The sequence below is a fragment of the Punica granatum genome, chromosome 1, assembly GCF_007655135.1.
Source record: "Punica granatum isolate Tunisia-2019 chromosome 1, ASM765513v2, whole genome shotgun sequence".
NCBI lineage: Eukaryota > Viridiplantae > Streptophyta > Magnoliopsida > Myrtales > Lythraceae > Punica > Punica granatum.
In genome coordinates, this window is record NC_045127.1 from 50095302 (window position 1) to 50114101 (window position 18800).

General features: G+C 38.8%; 2 protein-coding genes across 2 annotated transcripts; both read left to right on the plus strand.

The window, feature by feature from the left end:
* Positions 1-8342: 8342 nt before the first annotated feature.
* On the plus strand, positions 8343-13005 carry LOC116191017 (probable polygalacturonase). Its single transcript, XM_031520219.1, has 5 exons — positions 8343-9001; positions 11234-11354; positions 11484-11658; positions 11898-11968; positions 12168-13005. The coding sequence occupies exons 1-5, from the start codon at positions 8651-8653 to the stop codon at positions 12806-12808; spliced, it is 1359 nt and encodes a 452-aa protein (XP_031376079.1). The 5' UTR covers positions 8343-8650; the 3' UTR covers positions 12809-13005.
* A 4238-nt stretch (positions 13006-17243) lies between these two features.
* Positions 17244-18800, plus strand: LOC116192560 (probable inactive receptor kinase At3g08680). Its single transcript, XM_031521134.1, has 2 exons — positions 17244-17817; positions 18046-18800. Exons 1-2 carry the CDS (start codon positions 17352-17354, stop codon positions 18627-18629), a joined length of 1050 nt encoding a protein of 349 aa, XP_031376994.1. The 5' UTR covers positions 17244-17351; the 3' UTR covers positions 18630-18800.

Sequence of the window (18800 nt, forward strand, 5' to 3'; positions counted from 1 at the left end):
TAACTTTATGGAATTGTTTTCCAGTTACTAAAACAGAAAATAATATGTAACGGCTCCACAAAAATCACATGTTTTTGAGCTGTCCCCAGGAAACATTAATTTAGTGCTTTCGATTGATCCATTCATCTAAGAGTTCAATCAAGAGGGCAAAGTTCACGAATTTCACCCTAGTCAACATTTGCCCGCTGCTTGCTGATTGAACTCAGATGCGAGAGATTCCAGTCATAATTTCTTCTCACCATTGGACAGTTGCGTGGGCGAAATTTACCTGCAGGGCTAAGATATAAAAGTACTTGAAAGCTTCTCGCGATTAAGGCCAAGGCAACACCCGGAACAAGAATTAGTTTATTAGCTAATAAGTTGTTAAAAAAATATATATATATATATATATATATATATATATACCAAGACGAGCTGAGTGTTATAGTCACCGCGCGAGACTCCCTCTCTTTACTCTGTTCAATATGATTACTTAATAAGGAAAATCCAAAAGCTCACGCAATGCGTTGAATAGTAATTGAATTGTTTCTTATTATGTGCAATTCGAACTTACCATATATATTACAAGTCAATCTGATCTAAAAAGCTCGATGAAGTCTGATGGCTCATCATCCATGCATTTTTTATTTAGTCATATATGATTAGAAAGCAACAGGGGGAGAGGGAAATATGTATGTGGTCCTAAATGGATGGCCCTGAAATCTCTAAATGAAATGGATCAGTAGGTGTGGCGCCTCTTCAGATAAGCCTATGAATAGTCTAAGGAAGACAACACAACACTTTTTCCATAATCTTTCCCGTGCGAAGTATGTTATCCGGACGTACCCTTCTGATGGTTCAGGAAACCATTTGGGCAAATCGATCGGGGACAATTAGGCTGAAAGAAATCCATCGCAAAAAGGGCAACTTTTGATTGGGAAAGTTCACAGGGTGGTTAGCTCACACGTTTCTTATCCACTAGCCCGCAATTTTGTATTCAGACAGGCTGCGTCATGGACGACGTGATACATACGCTCACACTTGAATAAAATTTCCTCCGAGGATTATGACTCCCATTGCTCGAAGAGATAGAAGAGGTCCATATGGAGATGATGAAGAAATCGTAATTTTCTTTTCCTGTTTCTTATAAAAGTTCTTTGAATATGAAGTACTTTATGTCGCGGAGCTGCCAATCCAACAGAATATAACTTGCAGAATTTTTCGAAAACACACTCTGACCTCCCTAACATCCGCATGCTGGCTGATGCCAGCAGAGTTTGCTTGCCAATGACTCCTTCAGGACATACTATGCTTTACTTCTTTCTTTTTACGGTCATAATCTTTTTAACGGTTATGTCGGAGGTTAGCTACACACATATTATGAGTCCGTAGCTCATAAGCAACGAAGAAGTACCCGGAAATTCAGATTTATCGGTCCGTAATTCTCTACGAATATGGAGTTTTTGCTTGCCGATCATATGAATAGTTATACCTGTACAGATCAAATTGTAATACTGCCAAGGGAAGATCCCCTGCATGCATTAATCTTTGTTTCATGGTGAGAGCATGGAAAGTTGAAATAGAACACACAAAAACTGGTGAAATGCAAAAGCCCAGAATTTGGGCCTCCCTGCTGGACCAACACATCGGGCCTCAACATTTGCTGCCAGTCCTATGCATCGGAAATTCTCAATGTGCACCGTGATATCTGGAAGTCCAATAGATTTTGACTAATTCAGTTCGATCAGAATCGGCTCAATAAGGGGTAGAGCTCTCACAATCATGGATTTTCTTCAAGATTTGAATCCAAGACCTAGATTAAAGGGAACAACTACTAAACCGCTTGAGCTTAACTCATGTTGGTAATGCATCAAAATTCTAAAATAGAAGGAAAGATCATGGCAGCATAGTTGTACAGCCAGCAAGACAAAATGATGTAGATGACCAGAAACTGAAACTCGGGTGGAGTGTAAATTATGAGATAAGGTCCAAAAACTCACCGAGTTGCTTCAAGTCACGAAGCCTGCACAATTAGATTTAAAAGGGAAAAAGTAAGAACGAGGAATAGCATTAACTTCATAACTGATAACATCTTTAAGGAGAACACAGGAAGTTGAGCACAGAGAAGGATATTAAATTTACTCTCCTCTGAAACTGCTCGGTATCGATAAACTTCAAAGAGAGCTGCAATCACCAATTAGACATTCATCACATACCATACAGAACTAATTAACAATTTCAGTAGCTATCACTCGCTATGTGCAGAGAAGCAACAGGCAACATCGATTCTTCTGTTTAACAACATCGATTTAAGAGCCCATATGAAATGGTCGGCAATCACAATCTTACTGTTTGTGTCAACCGAGCAAATTGACCTTATGAATCATATTCAATTTCGAAACTACAACATACGTAGTGAAACACGCTAACTAATTAACAATTTCGATAGCTATCACTCGCTATGTACAGAGAAGCAACCGGCAACATGATTCTTCAGGTTAACAACAAGGATTTAAGAGCTAAAGCCATACAAAATGATCAGCAATTACAATATCACTATTTGTGTCACTGAGCAAATTAACCGTACGAATCATATCTAATTTCGAAACTATAACATACGCGGTGAAACATGGTAGAGGTCTCCAAATTTTCCTTCCATAATGAACAATAAGTGACATCCTAATCGAGAACTAACATCAGATTATAAACTGGAGCCTCCTCGCAAGCAACTGGAGCCTCCTCGATTCTCGGACGCCAATTGCAGCATCACAAATAACAACGCGGCACTCGCATTCAAACTCGCATGTACACAGCCAGTAACCGAACAGCACCGGACTACACCTCTCAATGTCCGGTTGCTCAGCTCCACAACGTACAATCCAAAACAACATGAGAGGAGCGAGAGAGAGGGAGAGAGAGAGAGAGAGAGAGAGAGAGAGAGTGAGTGTACAGGATCGAGGTAGATGTTGCCGTGTACGTTGTCGTGGACGTGCTTGGAGAGGCGGAGATCCTGCTGCGGAGAGGCGAAGCTGTGCAGCGGGAGGCAGAGGTCTTCATTGCAGTAAGCTCCCATTTCCGTGCTCTCTCTCTCTCTCTCTCTAGAAGAAATGGAGGAGGAGGAGGAGGAGGAGGGCGACGACGACGACGACGGAAGGCGGAGAGAGTACAGTGTCGAGTCAAGTAAAGTGGGAAGCGCTTTATACAGTGAGGAGGAATTAACGGTAATTGGGAACGATCTGGCCCGACCTCAGAGATTTATTTAATATAAATAAATTATTATTTACTTATTCATGAATTTTATTATATTTTCCTTGTGAATTGGACACAGTACAAAATTAAAGAATGTTAGTTTGGATTCAAAGAAAATTAATTTTAACTTTAACTTTAACTTTAATTCAACACACTACACAATAAAAATACATGTTTCTCAAGTTAAATTTATAATTACATCTCATTTGTCATTTTCCACAATCAAAATTAAAGTAACTTTAATTCTGAATCCAAACGGTTCCTTAATTTTTGATTTAGAATAGGTGCCATTACAGTTTACACCTTTCTCCCCCTTTTTAAGGGAAAAGCCTCTTTCTTGCTGTTAGATGACATTTGGGATCAGTAAGGCGCGTTAGAATTTCTTGAAGTGGGATGATGTGCTATTATTTGCCAAGTCTATATTTGGTAGCCAAGTTTAATCCACACTAAGAGAGTTTTACCTGTTAATAGGCCCGATTCGACTATATTAGTTAGGCCCAAATGAACTTTCGAATACTAGAGTTGACACCGAAAAAAGATCATTTAGGAGGCGTTTGGTTTCTTAGTTTGATTTTAAAATCATGATTTTGATTTTAACTTTACCCACAACAAAACAAATAAACTCATCAAAATCAAAATAATAGGCCTCACCCATAAAACACACATTCAAATCAAAATCAAAGTCAAGTTAAAATCAAACTATCAAACCAAACGAGCCCTTAGGTTTTTTTTAGTTCATTTTTATAACGCGAGAATCCAGACTTTTGCCCGATTAATAATCACTAGCCAATCCTATTTTTTATAGTTAGTTAATTAATTAATCATATTTAATAGTACGTCCCATGATGTAGTGCGGTTGATAAAGTGTGCGGTCAATGAAGAATTTTTTATATATAATATTAAAATGAAACGTGTTTTGAAGTAGACAAAAAAATGATTTTTATTTATCGATGGAGAAATCTTGTGATTTATTTTTAAAAAATTAATTAATTAGAGGAATTGAGGGAAGGTGTGTTTGTGCTTGTGGGAGTGCCGCCAATGAGATGTGCCGCGTGCGTATATGCATGGGCGCATGGGGAATATCCATTGTTAACGCCCATTTGACCAAAAGTATGATCAGTTCTCAGACCCAAATATAGAGACGCGAAAACCTCCCAACTATCGGACCATCTTATTATTTATAAATGGGTCAGTCTTGATAATTCCCCGTGCCACCGCGATGGGAACGTGACAGGAACATGGGCCGGTGGCACGTGACAGGAACATGACGTGATGTATCGCAATTATCGGATAATTAATTGCTTACAGTGGGCAGATTCAGAAGTTCAATGTGATGCTTAATGACATAGTTTTTCAAGCTGTGACTGTGCGATATGTTAACTGAACTTGCTTGTTGATATACGCAAGAATAATGTACATGTGACACCGATTCTTAATGTGCATATAATGGATGGTAGATTCATTACTCGTGCTGGTCATGCACGATAAAATGGAACATATGCAATAGCGATTGCACATAAATATAGAGTTTTATATACGTATATTCCATTTGGTAAGATGTTCGATCCGTTCAATTTTTGTCGTGATAAAGAAAACATTAATATTTTGTCGAGCTTTTCTTGGTTATTTTTCCTATTGTGATATTATAAGTTTGTATGTGTGATTATGATCGCTCGATGTACTCTGCATATTCGGCCAATAAAAGATATATTTGCACGTCACGAGTATACTCATGTTTGGTTTTACTCACCGATCCACAATAAATATTTTATTCAATATGTCAGTTTTTATCGTATAGATATTATAAATGTTTTTTTTCGGTGAGATATTATATATATATATATATATTTATTTATTTATCTACTATGTCTTAATCAAATAAATAAATAAAAAAAGATATGTCCGCTACAATTTCAATTCAGGTGGTAAGAAGTCAAATATGGTCTTATTATCCATTTAATGCCTGTGCTAAGAAGTCAAGAATGAGATAACTACCAAAACAATTTTATAAAACTTAACTATTTATGTTCGATCCGTTCATAAAACATCTCAGCCATATCACGTCTCTCCGTAAATATAAACATATATATACCTAATTATCTTTCCACTTTTTCATCGATCTTTTACCAAAAGCTGCAGAGATGGGCAAGTTAGTGCCTTAGTGACAGCGTTCGGACCGCAAAAGAGACACTGTCCAGCCAATTTCCACAGCCCACTAAATCAGCAGTTGGGTGCACGCGTACAAAAGTAACGTGGCCCGAAATGCTGTATCCGATCGAGTCTGTGACCGGTGTTCGATAAGAGGTAATGAAGTCAACATCCATTACAACAGCTAACATTATCCAAATTTGCCTCCCGATACAATTTTAGGCTATCCCTCTATCGTATAGTAAACTTAAATCTGTAAGGGGATAGATTACAAGTTGCATGGTACAGATAGATCGGCCAGGCCAGCATAGACATACTAAATCGTACAAATGGGTCCGAGATATCACAATTAAAATTGAACGCCATCACCAACTAAGTGAAACGAAAGCCACTTGGTTGGTACTCTCGGTGGTGGTCAGCTGGTCATGATCTCGTGACCTGGAAATTAGCTTCTTTTTTTTCGGCCAAAAACAAAAAGAGGTACAAGATTCAGTATAATTAAAGATAAATCATAAGTAATTAATAAATTGACATAGATCGTTTCATTAGATATCAACAATGTGATATCTAGATTAACTGACGAGAACGTGCGCTGTTACTATATATCTTCTTTTTTAGCGAAAGTTCTTTCGTCATTTATCTCCCATCACGAGCTGTCACTGTCATGGTCTATATATATATACACACACACATACATACATATACATATTTATAGTTTTTTTTAATCTCCCATCCACCTTAATCATTCGCCAAGCTTCTTGAATTTATATATATATATATATATATATATATGGGCTGACTTTATTGTAATGTAATCCTGATACATTATTTAGTTAAAGAAATTGGTGGTCACTCTGTTGAGAAGATGGGTCTGCTACTGATAGAATCATATAGAGATACGGGATTAATTAGGTAAAATTTAGAGTGCGTTTGATTTTAGAGTTAAAAGTAATTTTAATTTTGATTTTGATTTTGATTTTGATTGTGAAAAATGAATGATATTATAAATTTGACTTGGAAAACGTGTATTTTTTGTTATGTAGTGGGTAAAGTTAAAATTAAAATTATAATTCTAAAATCAAACTCTCAATACAAACACAACCTTAGTGCTGCACATGTCCCCAGGCTTATGATAAAAGAGGATTTTTTTAGTACGTTTTCTTTGTCTAATCTAATGCGGATTATCATTGGATGATAGGGGAGTCAAGACAATTGGTTGTTTTGACCAATGTATATCAGATCTAGATGTGCAAGTAATTGAGCTTAATAGATCAGATATTACATAGTAGTAATTAATGTAGTTCTTGATATTGTGAGGCAATGTTATTAAACAACAAAAAATTTAAATGATTTTATCTCATAATTATGATAATTATTCAAGTGGTAATTACCACTTATTTTCTTATTTGTTATGATTGATTTGTGCTTTTTCAAGTCATCTGAGGTGAGATCTTTCACTGAAAACTTTTTCGGTTGAACACTTGTGAGAGTGTTCATTAGGAAGAAAAACTTATATGACATGTTTTCAAAATCATAACCTGAATTCTTGATTGATTAAAAATCATTTCGGTACTACGTACTTTTGAGTTTTTTACCAAGCAAATAACGATAACTGAGAAATTCATGGTGTCATAATTGAATGTTGCCAAATGAACGTGGCCTTGATAAGTTGCATAGCCATATCATGTTTGGCTGATTTATTATACGAGATTTAGCTAATCAGATTGTGAATATAGATAGAAAGCGTAAGCCTACATTTTCTCATCGGACCTTAATGGCAAAATTCTCTGCAGTTAAACAATATATATATATATATTGGGTGAATGGGTGGACTAGGCCCAAATTTTATTGCGTGCAGTTGAATAAAATTTTTCTTTTTGGTGAATTGCAGTTTGAATAATTTCATTTACTTTTGAACACACATGAATCTTATAAAAGCAGTCCTTTTAATTTCTGTAATTACAATATTGAAGCTAGTCCCAGAATATTATGTTGACAAGTAATCTTTTTTTTTTTAGCTCTAAGACAAGTAATCCTTCAAAAGCTACTAATTACGAATTCTAAAAATGTGACTCAACAGTAAATTATACTTTCACCAAATAGATTTTATGTATAAGATTTTGAAACTCATTAAAAGTATTTCGTGATCAACCGATCGACGATACTCGTGGTCCCATAGGAAAAATAAATATAAAAACTAGCTAATAATTGCACAAAGCCGAACCTCACTCATCAAACTCGCTCTATAGATTTAACTAAGCGTGTGCACAAATATCAGATATATTCAGAACCGATCGAAATCTACCCATTAGAGTAGGGTCCGCGTAACTCGTATTGAAAATAGGTTAGGATCCAGGTATTAAAATATGAAACCGATAAAAACTGATTCCGGTTCCGGTTCCGATTCTTACATATATGGTACCTAAAATCGGATCTGAATAATAATTTTCCTAATTATATATTATAGATATATTTAGATATTCCTATATTTAAAAAATATAGTCAATAATTTTAAAAAATTTAAATATATGTCGACATTTTGATTTGCGTGATTACTGATTATAGATGAGATATTTTCGATTTTATTTAGCGAGACAAAAAAATTATACGTTCTAACATGGTACTCGGAACCTGTAATATAATATAAGTTTTGGGTAGGTTCTGATTTCGCGATTTAAAAGGTAAAATCTGGTTCTAAAATCTTAACGGACCGTTTGGATTCAGAGTTAAAGTTATTTTGATTTTGATTTTGATTTTGATTGTGGAAAAAGACAAATGAGATGTAGTTATAAATTTGACTTGGGAAACGTGTGTTTTTGTTGTGTAGTGTGTTGAGTTAAAGTTAAAGTTAAAGTTAAAATCAAATTTCAGGAAAACAAACGGGGCAATATCTATCCCTTATATCGAATACCATAAAAAAATATGGTACCTGGACCAACCCACCCCATATTTAACGGCTAGACTTCTGCTCTGCCCTCTCTTCCCTCTCTCTCGTCTGTCTTCTTCTTCTCCCCCATTGAAGACAATCACTTGCAGACAAATTACTCTCTTCTTCTTCTCGTCCCTCTCTCTCTCTCTCTCTCTGCTGATTTCTCTTTACATTAATCTATCTACCGGAACCGACGACGCAGATTATCTCTTCCCGTAAAGCTCCGTTTGGACTCTTCTACTTGTAACAACCTTCCGCACATCTCCTCCTCCTCCCCGGAGCTTTCCTTGTACTCTTCCGCTTGGCCTCTTCCTGACCGCAACTCCTCCCGAGCACATCACGACAATGCCACGGCCCCCGGCATGCGCCTCCATTCTACTGCTCCTCGCGGCGGCGTCCCTCTCGCCCCTGCTCAGCTCCGTCTCAGTGGCGGAGCTGGCAGTGACATGCTCGGGCATCGTGCCGATGAGGTACCGGTACGACAAGATCTCCATCACCGACTTTGGGGGCGTCGGGGACGGGAGGACGCTCAACACGAAGGCATTCCAGGAGGCAATTTACCGGATACAGCACCTGAGGAGAAGGGGCGGCACGTTGCTGTACATTCCACCGGGGGTTTACTTGACGGGCAGCTTCAACCTCACTAGCCACATGACGCTTTACTTGGCCAGGGGCGCCGTCATCAAGGCCGTCCAGGTACGTATATTGTACGTCATTAGTCTGTTTCTTAAATTTTGGCCTATTCTTCCACGTTTGGACCGATGTCCATATTGACGAACTACTGAAGTTAACGTGATTAATTTCACCCGTTTCTTTAAATTGTATATGCTCCAATGGGTTCAGATTGATGCGGTCAATTAAGTTTCTATGAAAAGTAATTTAGGACCATACGACATCGATTATTATTTATTATGGATGGGGATTTAATTTGATTGGGTGCTGTTACCAATAAAGTGTGAAAGAGGGAATATTCCGACACTGGGGAAAGTGATTATGGGCACAACGAAAAGGAAATTTGTTTTATATTTTGGGGATAATCGGTGGGGTTCCAATTACTAAAACGACAATTGTACTAGAAGGCATCTAACGGTTTAAAAAATAATTACATCGTACAATAGTTATACCATAGAGTTTCCTAAATTAATAGGGTTCGTCATATTTTGAACATAATGGATTGGCCTGCTATGTATGCTCCAATAATTAGTCGGTTCAATGTAGCCTAGTTATGCGGCCATGGAGAAGAAGAATTGAATTAATTTTGAGACAAAAATTCTGAATCTACAGCTTGGGGAGCGACATCAAGAATGTCGATTCCATATATCTAGTTTTTCTCGGTGACATCTTTTCACATAGTTTGCAAAATATACGACATTGTCCGTGCACTTAAAGCCCATTATACCCATTTGGAGCAATTCTACGAGTATTATCTTCGCTCGATGTAGTATGAGAGGCCAAGTTAATTGGGAATTTACAAAAGTTGTGGATGCAGATTATTGTAAGTCTGGTATAATGTCAAAGTATATATGGAAAGGAGATAAAATGGAAAGGAATTGACGGGTCTAGCCCAAGGTGCAGCGCGGCAGCTTGACTGCATCCATGTGCCTTTCATTTATATACCCAACAAAATTGAGATAAGTTGGCCAGCTGGACATCAGACAAGTGATGCCACACTAGCTTTCCCTACCATATTGACGACATTGATTGATTAATTAAACATTTTCATGCATGATTCGGGAAAAGAAGATATTCTAAAAAATTGCAAATCACCTCTACTAATGGGGGATTTTATAAAAATATAGGAGAATTAATTAGTCACTTATTAGCCAAAATATGGATGGATGAAAAAAAAAAAGAGAGAGTTTAGCACAGCGGCTTACACTTTCGACTAATAATCAAAAGATTTCAGATTCTTTTTTTTTTTTCAAAAGAGATTCTAATTTTGATAACTTACATTGCAACGTCTTGATTTTTCATATTTAAGAATTAGTAGTGGGATAAGATAACAAGAGGCATAAGGATTTTCATATTCAAGAATTAGTAGTGGGATAAGATAACAAGAGGCATAAGGAACGAGAATTAGGAAGTAGGATGAAAATTTTATAGAAAGGAGTCCTCCCTTTAGAGATTACTTTGATACGAATAGTTATGGAGGGTATCCTTCGTAACTGGCCGACCATAACTTTTCTTCTTTTTCTGTAAGTATACTGAACCGACCTTCCTAACCTTTCATAACATTCATATGACATCAGTTATGCTCATCCAATAGGTCTCGTCCCTTAATTAAGGAACCGTCTCCTTAACGGGTGGAAGGAGCTCCCGGAAGTAGAGATGCTTCTTCAAAGTTGGAAATTTTGATGAATGTGGGCCTTAGATTACGGTTGTTTGTTGACATTGTTGTGATGTTGCGATACATTGAATGCAGAATTAAGTCCAAAGGATGTAATCCACTGAATATTTCTTATTTTCTTTTCTTTTATTTGCGTTGACACGACATCCCACATCGTTTTGTGTGATCACAATTTGAAAAATTGAGGTTGTCCAATGTCCAGTAATTGCTCTTCTGGTCACGGAACCCCACCCGACAAGGCCATGTCATATGTCTCACCTGCGCTTCACTTGGAACGAAGCTTGAGGAGGCCCATTGATTATTTTTGCCCATATTGATTGTTTTAATAAATATTTTCACCAACCTTACCTAAATTTGCTCACTTGTAATTCCAGAGAAACCTTGTATAGAAATCGTAAACCGACTATGCTTATTGTCTTCGATACGATCTTATAAGCCGTATCATCATATCGATTTGCATAAGGACCATTGAAAACTGAACTTGAAGTGGTCCAGTATGAATGCCCTGAACTAGTTTCTTTGGTCCTACTCCTGACCTTGTGCAATCCTGCTAATCCTTCCAAGCTCGTTTTGTTGATTAGGATACCTGGACTTGGCCCTTGATTGCTCCTTTGCCGTCTTATGGAAGAGGGCGAGAGCGCCCTGGTGGACGGTATATCAGCTTCATCCATGGAGACGGACTCCGCGATGTCGTGATTACAGGTGTGCATCGAAGAATATAGATATGTGTTTTTTACGGTACCCTGATCAATAACATAGCATAATGTTTTTAATTACGCCGTTCTTGCTAACTGCCATCTCAAACGTATTGGCCGGATTGATCTACTATAGGAGAGAATGGGACGATCGACGGTCAAGGGGATGTCTGGTGGAACATGTGGAGGCAACGAACCCTCCGATTTACCAGACCAAACCTTGTTGAATTCGTAAATTCCAAAGGCATAATCATCTCCAATGTAATTTTCCGGAATTCCCCCTTTTGGAACATTCACCCCGTATATTGCAGGTAAGTTCCAACCCGACTCCCTGGGTTCACGTTTAGACAAGATATGGGTGATATTTCACTTTGCCGATGATTGATGCCGCATAGTTTTTCCTTTGTGGCTCAACAATGTACTGCAATGTTTGATGCCGAGATCTACTCCATGATACATATAGAGTTAGTTGCTTGTTGCTATGCCTATGAAGCTACAAAGTTGCAGGCTGCTTCTATCTGACCCGATGATTGCTTCCTCTGCTTGACAGAAATGTCGTTATCCGCTATGTTACCATACTGGCTCCATATGACTCTCCTAATACCGACGGAATTGATCCAGGTAATTCAACATAGCTTTATATTCTCTTCAAAATGTTGTGTTAAGTTCATAAAAGATGCTCTGATGGAGCCGGCCGTGCATGCATTTCTTACTGATTAGTACAAGTTCGACTGCCATGCCGATTATGGCTCTTTCTTCTATTAGGATTCATGCGTTGCGTGTGCCACCTCTTACTATGTTCTGGTTTTTACATATGCAGATTCAAGCTCGAATGTCTGCATAGAGGACTCATTCATATCCGTTGGGGACGACCTAGTGGCAGTTAAGAGTGGATGGGACGAGTACGGTATAAGGTATGGCCGTCTAAGCTCCAGCATCACTATCCGGCGGCTGACTGGAACATCCCCATTCGCTGGAATCGCAGTTGGAAGTGAAGTCTCTGGCGGTGTCGAGAATGTCTTTGCAGAGAACATCAACCTCTACAACACAGGTATTGGCATACACATCAAAACCAACATTGGACGCGGAGGCTTCATAAAGAACATAACCGTGTCCGATGTTTACATGGAGAACGTGCGGAAGGGGATAAAGATATCGGGAAACGTAGGTGACCACCCTGACGAATACTATAACCGGAACGCTCTGCCCTACGTGAAGGGCATCACGATCAAGGACGTGTGGGGGGTGAAGATCCAGGAGGCAGGGCTGATTCAAGGGCTGAAAAACTCTCCATTCACCGGTATATGCCTATCGAATGTCAATCTCCGTGGCTGGCCTGGGCGAAGAAGGGCCAAGTGGACGTGTGAGCATGTGAGTGGGGCGTCCTTTGAGGTCAGCCCGTGGCCTTGCTCGGAGCTTGCTAGCACGTACCAGGCCAGTTCGTGTTTTTCTTCTCCTTAAGATATAAAATTGGCTAATTTTTGTCGCTCCAAAATTCTTTTTGCGAGATTGGACGGGTTAAATAATTATTTAACAATTATAGAATTAAGTTATGTCCTTTATTATAAGACCATATGTGTCACAAGACCATGTATATCATTAATTGGTTTCTGTAAGCTTATTGATCTGCGCCAATTTCGTGGCCAAGACACTGAAAATTTTTAATTTTTTTTTCCAGATTTCCAATTCTCACGTGTTTTGTCGTGATAATTAGTCTGATTAAGCTAAAAAATAAATATCACAAGTACCTCTATATGAGATAAATTAATATTCATGACCACGTGCGATGAGAAACCAAACATTGTATTCATGTTCCATAGTATATCTGCACAAAACATGTATTACTTGTATTTATACGATATACGGTTCAACATCTCACATCGGATGCAAATATGCTTACATGTATAAATTACCCAAATTCACAAAAAAAAAAGAGAAAAATAAAAATAGTATACATGTATAGATATAGCTTTGCGCCATCTCCTAAATTAAAGTTGGCCCAGAAACTTGCGGATCTTCATGTAAATCCCGCCAGCTACTCTCTCTCTCCTAGCCTCTTCGAGGTGGTCATGGTGACCGTGGACGTGGCCATTGCGGTGGCGGTGATGCTGCTCGGGTTCCTCTCTCTCGTGGCGGTGTAGATGGGCTTTCTTCACATCCGATTGCCACGTCAGGTCCATATGCCGCCCAAACCTGGGTTTCCCGTGGTACACCCGCACCCACCTGCCGGGGACTCGGCGGGCGATCCTGTGAAGATCGGGGTCAAACGCAAAACCCCACCTCTCGCGTGACAGGATCATGTCGCGCGAGCCGTGGCAGTCCCCGAGGCGGGGAGCCCAGCGGTGGCGGACGTGGCGGCAGCGGTGGCTGTAATGGAGTGGGAGGTGCCCCCTCGGGAAGTGGCGGTTGATGGGGCGGAAGCTGACCGAGGTCAGCGGGACGGTCCCACGCTTATCCTTGTGGCCCTGGTGGGCGGGCTTGGAGTCGGACGTGTCGTGGTCGAACTGTACGAGGGTGGCAGCCTCGGAACCCGGCTTCTCGCTGGGGAGGAGGATGGTTGCTGTGTTCCGAGGTTCCGAGAGATCGCCCTCTGCGGGGTCATCTTTTTCCGGCTGGTCTGCCCGAGAGACGGCGAGTAAGCAGAAGAAGATAGCGATCGCGAAGTTGAGTTTAGCCATATTTTTTTTCTATTTGTTTGATTGAATGATCGTAGGATGAGCATCTGAGTAGGAGTTATATATACAGTAGCGTGGGACCGGGCAGGTGGGAATGGGAGGGAAAAGGCTTGACCTGGGGAGGAACGGAGGAGGGAAACGCGGGCAGCGGGCAAACAAAAGGAAGACCGTCCACGTGATTGGCGGAGTTACATTATTGCATTTCTATTTTATACTTCTACTTCTTCTCCTCCTCCTTTAATATTTTTTCCTTAAGAAAGAAAAAGAGAAAAGAAAAAAAAATTCTAGAAGAATTATCGACTCAGTAACCAGAAATTACTTTATTTATGCTAGTACTTTATCACTTATTCCGTAATTACAAACTTTATAATCCGATGTGTAACATATAGTTTGTTATTTTACGTATAAGGGTGGTCCTGATGCTCAATGAAAATTTATATATTATTTTTTAATTTTCAATTAAATATTATCTATTATATATATATATATATATTCATCTCTCCGAACTTATAAAATTTATATTTTTATTATTTATTTTTTTTTGGATAAATAAAAGAATTTTACATTATTTTTATTATTCACCCCTAAAAAAAAAAAAAAAAAAAAAAAGCCCTCAAACGAATATCCTACGTTCATCACTATACGTGCAATAAATCTGCTGCACTAGATAACGAACCAAATCAATCTGCATTTACGGGGCTATTTCTTGTTTATTGTTATCATTCCATCATATGGTACAACTGATCCACGGGCATGTTAGAAATGAAGGTTAGGTATCGCTTTCACATTTAACTGAGGGCCCCTATGAGACGGAGGATTGATTATTAAAGTCAAACAATCGAATGTTGCAGATATGGATTTGCGTACACGAAAGCTTGAGTACGTGACAGAGTTGACCAAATAGAATTAAAGATGTGACACTGAGATATTATTCATCCTTATCTCTTTTTCTAATATAAGCATTAAGCAGTATTCATCAAACATAAGCATTAAGCAATCTTTTCTAACCTACATATTATAACAAATATGCTTTTATATACACAGGGCCCTTCCTCGAATTATGTTCGATGCACGCTTGATACGCAAAACATAGGCAAGATGAGTCATATGCACATTATGGATGGTGGAGAATAAGATCTTTACACTGATTAAACTAAATAGTAGCTGATGCAATAGTTGATCAGATTACTGGAGTAAGATTTTGAATATACCACTGCTAAAAATATCGCAATTACCGTGGGAGATATTCCTCGGTAATTCGCCAAAGTTCCCTTGATATTTCATAATTATCTTTTTCCTCCACTTGGTATTTGAAAACATCAGTTTCATGATCCTCTTAAATTCATTTATTTCCATTTCATTCAATTTTTCAGTATCAGACATGACCGAAATTCAGTACACGTACGAAGAAAAAAGGATGCTGGAGGAAGGGAATTTAGTGCAATAGTATAAGTCGTTGTCCGAAACCATGAGGTCTCGGATTCGATTTTCGTCAGTGAAACTTCCGTATCTCTATATTCAACTTTGTTATTTCCATTCTTGTACTAGCTAAACCATATCTTCCCTTATAATCGGAAAAAGGAAAAAAGAAAAAGAAAAGATGCTGGGGTTCTCTCTCCTTTTTCTTTTTTGAGCTGAATCAATCTTGTTGAGCTGATGAAACCTCATAACGGCTCATCTTATTGAAATTTGGACCGTTGAGGTTTCCCTCGAAGAAACCCTTTCTCTGGGCCAATGTCAACTTAATCTCTTTGCAAGTTGCAATATGAATCTCTTAGAAATAAGCCCATTATCTTCCAATTAACTTTTTTTTAAGGTAGATTTTGACGACATCCCTTATTGTTTGTAAAATGGCCAACGACACTCCTTCTTTTCAAAATTAACCACGCACTACCCCTCTTTTCTCTAATTTTTACTATTTTTTCCTTAAATTGAGTCATATTTGGTTCGAGTAAATAAATTAGGTAATTGATTAGTTTGTACCGTTCCGTGATATGAGATCCACATGACAAAGTGAATGTTCTCTTTGTACCACGTTAGCAAAAGGACAAGTAGTATATGGCTTATTTTTTAAAGGAGTGGTGTCACTGACCATTTTACAAACTATATGGGGTGTTGTTGTAATTTATCCTTTTTTAATTATAAAATAGATATATGGGTCTAATAAAAATTCATACAACTCTATTGAAAATTATTTTTGAAAATTGATTGTTAAGAACTTTTATTTTCACTAATAATAATAATACTAATAATAAGTAAATTACTATCTTAAACTGTGATAATTATTATTCGTACAAAATATAAATATATGAACTCAAACCTGTGCAACGCACATGATTGAACACCAGTATGCCACTGCACTACACTCACTTTCCCGTTTTTGTCCATTAATTAAGTCTGGATTCACTAAACAATTTCACTTCTAACTCGACAAATAACATTCTCAAGGTTAGCATTCGTGCGGTGGTTTGAAATTCATTAGCTCAGACGGTAATGGTTTGATATGTGGACCAATAAAAACAATATTGTCCTAGCTTCTTTCCCAAACTTAATAGGACGCTTTTTTTTTCCCCCAACTATAATTGGGTTGATTGAAGAAAATTAGCCAGTCTTAGAAAAATAGGAAATATAAATTACTTTTAACGAGCCTTCAATAAATTTTGAGAATGTTAAGAATCTATGTTAATTAACATGATTCGAGAATGAATGATGAACTGTTATATATTATTCTGTTTTATTTGGTTGCATTTAGATTATAACGTTGCATTACGAAATTTATGTCACATAGTTGGACTACAGTTCGCTTTGGCGAATTCCAACCGCGGTTATTGGTATCTACACATGATCCCTTCTGACCATCACAGAATTCGACAATATTAACCCAGTGATGTCCGAAATTCCATTCAAATCCAAGTGATGATGATTTGATATATATCATTGTCGACAGGCCTTCTGTACACATTCCCATGACCGTTTCTTCCAATTTCTAAAGAGTCCAACACGAAGACGGCTCTTCCTTTATAAATGACAGAAGAATCCATGAATTTTTTTCAATTAATTAAATTATATATATATACACATTATATGACAATGTATTAACCAATCAGATTTATGGAGAATATCTATGAATTACAGGCTTGCATTCTCTATGCGACAATAAGAAACGCCTTGTACTCGATGTTATCAAGAATAATAAAATTAATTATCAAACACCTAATCAATCAAAACCAGCCAATGATATTCACAATATGGACATCAATGTCCATAAGATCCCAACATTAATGTCCACCTCCTTGCCTACTTAGAGCACAATAAGGAAGAATCACTCGATGCTCACAAGGGCCTTTACAAAGCCGGTCAAGAGAAGCCCTAGACATGAAGAAAACCAAAATGTCGACCAGCCAGAGACGACCATCTTCTACGAGTATGAGGACTGCCTCGTGGGGTTCATGGACGACATCCCCCTTGTGGCTGCCTTCAATGGCCGAGGCAGCTCGTGGTCGCCACCGCCGACCATGAGGGAGGTGCTAAGGGCTTCGGTCGGGGTTATGGGGATGAGCTGCCTCGGGATGACGGAGAAGGTGGTCTTCCTGGGCGGCAGGATCTGTGCAGTCAAGAGGTTTAGGGAGGTAAGGTTGAGGAGAGCCGAGTTCGGATGGAGGATCATGCGGACGACTGAGATTAGCAGGAGGTGCGAACATCTGGTGCCGGTGACCGCTTATTTGTATTCCAAGAGGATCAAGTTCGTGCTTTGCGATTACTATCCTATGGGGAGCTTAGCTGACCTCCTTGCTGGTAACTAATTGAATGTCTCCAAGTATATATACTGGTATCTCGGTGCAGCGTAATTCATATAATTAAGACTCGGGCAATAATCGATTTGTGTGTGCTAGACAAATCTATCAACGTGTCGGACCCATCGCGTGCTTTAACTGTTCATTAATTGAAGACAAATTCTCATATTGCTTATAAAGTACTTAATATGTACTGTACGTAATTATGCTTTTCCATGCAATTCGAAAGGTTCTAGACAGCATGGCCACACCGCCCTAGATTGGAATCAGCGACTCAGGATCGTGCAGGACATTGCCAGGACGATTGCGTTCATCCACTCCCAGTCCCCAGCCTATGTGAAGCGGATGCACTTGAATGTGCACGGCAACATAAAATCCTCAAACGTCATGATCAACATCGACTTCTCAGCCTGCCTGTCTGAGTATGGATTTGCCCAGCTTGCGGGGCGTGTGGAGATCCCCGACATGTGCCAGCCCAGGCAAGGCTCCCAGCAGCCTCAGTATCAGCTCCCCCACTATGTCTACTCCAAGGAGCTGAGCCAGAAAGGCGACATATACAACTTTGGGTTGATTGTCCTGGACATCCTGGGAGGGCCGGAGGCTGTACTGGACTACAAGAACTGCATAGTACAGAAGGACGGGATTCGAGATGGGAGCATCGAGTTCTTCGAGTTTCTCGTGGAAGGGAAGGAGAAGAAGCACGCCGTGCAACTGTTAGAGATCGGGTTAGCTTGTATAAACCAGTTAGACGAGGAAAGGCCCTCGATAGAACAGATATTGCTCAGTCTTGGGAGCGTCGTAAGCAACCTTTAGTTTTTTTTTTTTTCCTTCCGATGGTCGCTTGTTTTGAGCCATTGGACGATATTTACATATACATATATATATATATATATATATGTAAAACGTACACTATTCCTCTCTTTTGATGTAGCTCTGGTTCCATCAATGTTTATTATTTGTAGGGTTTGGCCATGAAATGGGAAA